General features: G+C 36.1%; 1 protein-coding gene across 1 annotated transcript; it reads left to right on the top strand.

The window, feature by feature from the left end:
* The first annotated feature begins 2,928 nt into the window (after positions 1-2,928).
* On the top strand, positions 2,929-4,970 carry LOC109207256 (7-deoxyloganetin glucosyltransferase-like). Its single transcript, XM_019370144.1, has 2 exons — positions 2,929-3,659; positions 3,944-4,970. Exons 1-2 carry the CDS (start codon positions 3,140-3,142, stop codon positions 4,897-4,899), a joined length of 1,476 nt encoding a protein of 491 aa, XP_019225689.1. The 5' UTR covers positions 2,929-3,139; the 3' UTR covers positions 4,900-4,970.
* Positions 4,971-7,423: the final 2,453 nt, after the last annotated feature.

Below are 7,423 nucleotides of genomic sequence, written 5' to 3' on the forward strand. Positions count from 1 at the left end.
ATATATATTAAAAATATGAAGCCTTTAAGTGAAATGTCAGTCTTTCTTTTTAACTCTTCAAAAGTACATTTCATATTGGATAAAATAGTAATTATCAAAATTAATTAGCTAAATTCTCTCGACAATTCTATATTAACTAAACTTGGGTTTGTTAAGGAAAGTCTGAATTGCTTTGATTTCTTTTCAACTTTGGAGACTTGAATAAGACCCTGTATAAAGAAATGAAAACCCAAAGAATACATTGTTGTTGCACCTGAATCATTGGGATTTTTTTTGATCATCCAAATATATAAAAGACCATATTTTTCAAAAATGATACAAAGTAACATCAATTTGGGGCAAGAAGTAAAGTCGTAGCAAGAACATTTGTAGCACCATACTCAAGCTTCCGTACAATTTGAGTTGTATTAATAATCTACAATAAAAGAGTAACCCGGCACATTAATCTCTTATTATATGCGGGCAGATACTGCTTACAAAAAATTATGTCAACTACAACTTTCCAAATAATGTCTTATTATTTACAGAATTCCTTGTGCTCCATATGCCAATTGTTCTAACTTTGTATCCATAAAATTGCATAGTCATCTTAGATTCCAGTGAGACTCAATAACTGTTACATCCACAATGGTGCTGTTATCCTCCGAAAGGTAGTACTTTATTTAAAACCAATTGATTACTTATTAACTAATGTTCATGCACTACTGTTTTGTATTATCAGGTCACTTTCACCTATTGTAACAACTAACATACCTTATTTTTAGGATTACTGTGTACGGATAAAATCACGGATAATGTTACCTCCGATTTTCCGGTAAAGAAACAATAGAGAACATGATCTGACGCAACCTTGAGTAAAGTTGAAGGGTTTCTCGTTTCTGAGACCAGAGAGGACGGACTGTGCATCCGGGATCAGATACGGCTAAGCTTCGGATCCGGGCAGAGTGAAGGTCCGAGACTAAGAAAAAATAGAAACGGTTAAGCATGATGAGCGGTGAGCCGTAATATCCGCCCTCAACTGGATATTACGACGCAAATCCTATCCGATGTCAACTGCAGTCGGCATTTACCGAAAAGAGAAGATTTTTACCCTATATAGACTTGTACCGGAATTGGGAGAACTTTTTAATTCTAAACCAGTGTTGGCACGCATATCAAAGCAATAAAGTTCATTTTTATCTTCTAGTTGTTGTTCAAAGTGTTCTTCAGTTCTTTTTTTATTTTGTTACAACCGAGCCGGTATCGAGGGCTCGATCGGAGCCAATTACAGTATTCAATTCAAAGCCAGGCTTAATTGTTCCACCGCATTTGGTTTGATCGTTTTATCTCTCTTTAATGCAATTATTTGTTTTTCTTAAGTCATTCGTGTAATATTAAATCACGTATCCATTAAATCGCGTATAAATTTAACTGTTACTCATTTTTAGGTTAAATAGTTTGGTGCCCACGTGGGGCAAAGGATAATAGTGGTGATTTAATACGAATCTCCATAACAAACCTTAATGTGCACTTGTTCTTTGAAGTTTGATTTCAGGTTAACTTAAGAATGTCAAATTCTCAATCTGCTCACTTGAATTTTGACGCCGAGTCAGGACACCACGGTGAAAACAATAACGTGGTACCTAGCAATGGCATGCACCCTGTTGATCCCAATGGTGTCCCAGCCGCTGACCCGGTCGACGCTAACTCACAGATTGCCATCAACATCAACTTGCGAACTGACCCCGAAAATAGCATTCGCGGGGCACCCCGACCGTCGGCTCGAGCAGCACCCGAAGAGGAAGGCGATGGGGTTAACTTGCAAATGATTTTCAAAATATTGCAAGCTCAGCAAGCGGCAACAGCGCAGTTGCAGACCTAAGGTCACGTCCCTAACAGGATCGAGCCCAAGCGGGTCAGGGAAAACACTCGAGAGATGAACAAATTACCGTGGAACCGGATGAATTCGGGCCCGGGGAAACTTCCGAGATGATGAAGATGCTCGAAGTACTGACAAAGCGGGTGGAGTCTGGTGAGAAAAAGATAGAGCCAACGACAAGAAGGTGGAAAGTTACAATTCCAGGGTTGATCAGATCCCGGGAGCTCCCCCAATATTGAAGGGGCCCGATTCCAAAAAATTCATTCAGAAGCCTTTCCCGCCGAGCGCGGCGCTGAAGCCAATCCCAAATAGACTCCGAATGCCCGACATTCCCAAGCATAATGGGACCACAGATCCAAACAAGCATGTAACCTCCTATACATGCGCAATCAAGGGGAATGACCCGGAAGACGACGAGATCGAATTGGTGTTGTTGAAGAAATTTGGGGAAACTATGTCCAAAAGAGCGATTATATGGTATCAAACTTGCCTCCGAATTCTATTAATGCATTTGCTATGCTTGCAGATGCTTTAGTAAAGCCCCATGTCGACGCCATCAAGGTCGAGACAAGGAAATTGGACCTTTTCAAAGTCAAGCAGAGAGATAACGAGATGCTTAGGGAGTTCGTGTCGAGGTTCCGGATGGAGAGAATGGACCTGCCCCCGGTCGCGGATGATTGGGCCGTTCAGGATTTTATTCAAGGGCTCAACCCCCGAAGTTCCGTTGCTTCTCAACAGTTAAAGCAAAACTTGGTGGAGTACCCGGTGGTCACTTGGACCGACATCCATAACAGATATCGAGAAAAATCAATAACGATAAATACACTGTCTTCCTTTAAAAATAAAAAAAATCAAATGTGATAAGAAAATTGGGACAAACCCTAGCATTCCTTGGCATCATTTGACAAAACAGCACATATGTTCACATGATTAGGTTTCCCGATAATCTGTGCACATCACCACCTTCTTGAAGTTTGAATTTTTTAAGTAATAGATTTAGTGGTCATCAATATATTTACTATTATTTATGCAACTGTAAAATGACCATATTACCTTGATCGAGATACACATGATTTATGAACTTATATACACAGACTTTATCCTTTTTTGTCAATTTTTTTACCAGCCATATTACCCTGATCAGGCTTGGTTCTTTTTGTCACATTCTTGACTTTTTGACTTCCTTTTTCCGTCTATAAATATATCTGCATTTTCTTCAATACTTTTTGCCAAAATCATAGTACAAATCTTTCATTTCCACTCGAGAGATCTAGAGAAAGAATGGGTTCCATCATTGCTGACTTAGAAAAGCCTCATGCAGTTTGCATACCCTATCCTGCCCAAGGCCATATTAACCCCATGTTAAAGCTAGCCAAAATCCTTCACCACAAAGGCTTTCACATAACTTTTGTCAACACTGAATTTAACCATAGACGTCTCCTTAAGTCTCATGGCCCTGACTCCCTTAACGGCATATCTTCTTTCCGTTTTGAGACCATTCCTGATGGACTTCCACCTTGTGATGCCGATGCCACACAAGACATACCTTCTTTGTGTGAATCTACAACCACTACTTGCTTAGGTCCCTTTACCGATCTTCTTGCCAAGCTCAATGATACTAACACATCCAACGTGCCACCCGTCTCGTGCATCGTTTCTGATGGTAGCATGAGCTTCACCCTCGCTGCTGCACAAGAATTGGGTGTCCCTGATGTTCAGCTCTGGACAACTAGTGCTTGTGGTTTCTTAGGTTACATGCATTACTACAAGGTTTTTGAAAAAGGATATGCTCCAGTTAAAGGTACAAATACACTTCTTTCCGGACTAGAGTAGTTCAGTCGGTTCAATTGGACCTATTCCATTTTGCTTGAACTGTGTGTACACACAAAAAAAAGAAAAAGAATTTTACATGTATACATATAATAAGGTTACACTCATTAGGAACCTACTGACTCTAGATTCTGAATTCGCTGTTGTCTTGCTTTAAGGCTTAATTGGTATTCTTGATGTACTGAGCTCATCATTCCCATTTATATATACATGTGATTTATTTGATTAACCTATTCCCATTTTGGGAAATTGTAGATGTCAGTGACTTGACAAATGGGTACCTAGAAACAACTTTGGATTGGATACCGGCTATGAAAGGTGTACGTTTAAGGGATCTTCCAAGTTTCTTGAGAACTACAAATCCAGATGATTTCATGATCAAATATGTGTTCCAAGAAACAGAAAGAGCAAGAAAGGCTTCTGCAATTGTCCTTAACACGTTTGAGACACTAGAGGCTGAAGTTCTTGAATCACTCCGAAATCTTCTTCCTCCAGTCTTCTCCATAGGGCCTTTGCATTTGCTAGTGAAACACGTTGATGATGAGAAATTAAAAGGCCTCGGATCTAGTCTTTGGAAAGAGGAACCAGAGTGCATACAATGGCTTGATTCCAAAGAACCAAACTCTGTTGTTTATGTTAACTTTGGAAGCATTACTGTTATGACTCCTAATCAACTAATTGAATTTGCTTGGGGACTTGCAAACAGCCAGCAAACCTTTTTATGGATCATAAGACCTGATATTGTTTCAGGTGATACAGCATTTCTTCCACCCGAATTCGTGGAAGAAACGAAGAACAGAGGTATGCTTGCGAGTTGGTGTCCACAAGAAGAAGTACTTAGTCACCCTGCAATAGGAGGTTTCTTGACTCATAGCGGATGGAATTCTACACTCGAAAGTATAAGCAATGGGGTGCCTATGATATGTTGGCCATTTTTCGCTGAACAACAGACAAATTGTTGGTTTTCTGTCACTAAATGGGATGTTGGAATGGAGATTGATAATAATGTGAAGAGGGATGAAGTCGAAAGCCTTGTGAGAGAATTGATGGTTGGTGACAAAGGCAAGAAAATGAAGGAAAAGGCAATGGAATGGAAGAAATTGGCTGAAATTGCTGCTGCAGAACATTCAGGTTCATCTTATGTGAACATTGAGAAGGTGGTCAATGATATTCTTCTTCCAACCAAACATGAAGTTAAGGAAGTTAATTAACTAAGATGTATGAATTTCTATATATATTCCTCTTCTCCTTGTGTTTTTGTAGAGTTTTTCGTAGTTCTTTCCTTTCTTCCGTACTTTTGCATTGTCATACTTTGATATAGTGGTGGCAAAATAAATAATAAAAACAGTTATCCTCCTATATTATCCATTAAAAATAGGTTGAATAATGAATATTTTTCAAAAACAAGTCAAATATGGATAAGATATATATTATCAATTACAAAAATAAATAACCAATGAATTTAACTTTTATATTGGCAAATATTCAAGTTTATGTGTTCCTCAAGTTCGGGAGACTATGGATTCTCTTAAAAAAGATCATCTTCAAAAAATCATGAATAATATAAATATCCATATTTATCCTCCGGTTATATCATTTTCTATCCGTATTAAATATGGGCCGGGTCGGTTATTTTATTCGTTTTGCAATTACCCGTTTTTAACCTCCCATATCCGACCCGATCCACCTGTTTATTACCCGTACTTTGATATAATCAATATAGTAATTTGTTGGAAGGAAAATATTTCTTGCTTAAGGTCCTTAATGACTTAACCCTGGGATAACTTTCATGTGCCTAAAGCAGATCGCTATTTTGCACCGGGCTGCCCTTTTATACCTTATGTCAACACAATTGAGTTAATATATAAAAATAATGAACTGCATCAGACATGCTTACGAATCGAATTATGATACTAAATACAGATCATATATGTGTCACTATATTTACGTTGCTTTCGAGGTAGAAATGGTCTAGTTATTAATACTTGTTTGTTATTATCGGAAACAAGTCGCAACATGAGAGCTGAGATCGGAAATGGATTCCATTTCTGTCGCATAGAACATCAACAAATTATTCATCGTCATTTACACGATATACTTTAGACTTTTCCCAAGTGAGACCAATAAAAAGGGGATAGGTACGAGAGCGTTTAAACAATAAAAAGAAAAAGGATAGTTTTTGTGGTTTTGTTATTACTAAAGGAAATAAATAAAATATTTTATATAAAAAACACTAATAATAAGCAACTTTGTAACTCAAGTTAGGTTTGTTCATGTCTCTGAAATCTAAATGGATACAAAAGGTACTCCCTCCGTTTCATATTAAACAAGGTACTTTCCTTTTTAGTCTGTTCCAAAATAAATGACACATTTCTAAATTTGGAAATAATTCAACTTTAAACTCCTCATTTTACCCATTTTACCCTTAATGAGAAGCTTTTATAACCACACAAAAGTCATGGCCCACAAAGCTTTTAAGACCACAAATTTCAAAAGTTTTTCTTTTTTTCCTTAAACTCCGTGCCGTGTCAAACTACTCCAATTAATTTGAAACAGAGGGACTATTTGTTATGGCCTTGGCGATCATCAATGGTTCAGGGGTTTACTCCTTTAAGGAAGTTGAACTGATGAATTTACGTGAACCTATATATGGATTCCTCCCTAGGTTCTATCGAGGGATCAAATCCTGAAATCCCCTTTCCGTTTTGTTGCATCTCTTTTTTTTTTTTTTTGGTCTTTTCCTTTCTTTTCTTTTCTTTTTCTTTTCCTTTTCGGTTCATGTTTTGTTGTTTCTTTTTTTTTTTTTTTTTGGTTCCTTTTTCTCGTTTTATTCTATTGTTTTTGATTTATTTTTTCGAGTCTTTAGCGACACTTTTACAAAGTAGGTTACCCCTTACCCAATTTTTATTTCTTCTCCCCTTTTTTTTCCTTTATTAATATTTTTCTTTGATTTATTAAGTGATTTTTCTTAGAATAATGATGCTGTTATTATTGGTCGCTTATAAAATCTAAAACTATAAAAAGTTGTGAACCAAATAATGCTTTATCGCGATAATAATATCAATTATAGTTTGCTCTTTATTGAACTAAACTAAATGATAATATAGTGTATATATCCTTCTAAAATTCTGGATGTGTCTCATAATTGCATGAGGCCTAAGTGGCTTCTCTCTCATATCACACATTTAAGTCAACAACATTAAAAAAATAGGAAGATGATAAATAATAGAAATAGCAAAACTGATTTGGACATGAAATCATTGCTATTATTATATAGAAAGAATCGCTTTGTCTTTTCTTTTTGTCGAGCAGGAAGAATATTCGGAAAGGTGTTCACATATGAATGAGAAAAAAAAAAAAAAAAGAAAAAAAAAACATATGAATGAGACAATCTTGACATATTAAAAAGCTTTTCATATAGAGTCGGCACCTAGTATTATTTTGTGACAGGTTACCTAATACTTCATTTTATGTGAAAGTTATTTATTACTTTTGAAAATATCCCCTTTTATATTTACTTGAACCTTACCAATATATNTGTGTGTGTGTATATATATATATATATATATATATATATATATATATATATATATATATATATATATATATATACCAAACCCTTAAGCGAAATGTCGTCTTTCTTTTTAACTCTTCATAAGTAGTATATTTTATGTTGGATAAAATAGTAATTACCAAAATTAATTAGCTAAATTCTCTGACGACTATTCTATATTT

Source organism: Nicotiana attenuata, unplaced genomic scaffold, assembly GCF_001879085.1.
Source record: "Nicotiana attenuata strain UT unplaced genomic scaffold, NIATTr2, whole genome shotgun sequence".
Lineage (NCBI taxonomy): Eukaryota > Viridiplantae > Streptophyta > Magnoliopsida > Solanales > Solanaceae > Nicotiana > Nicotiana attenuata.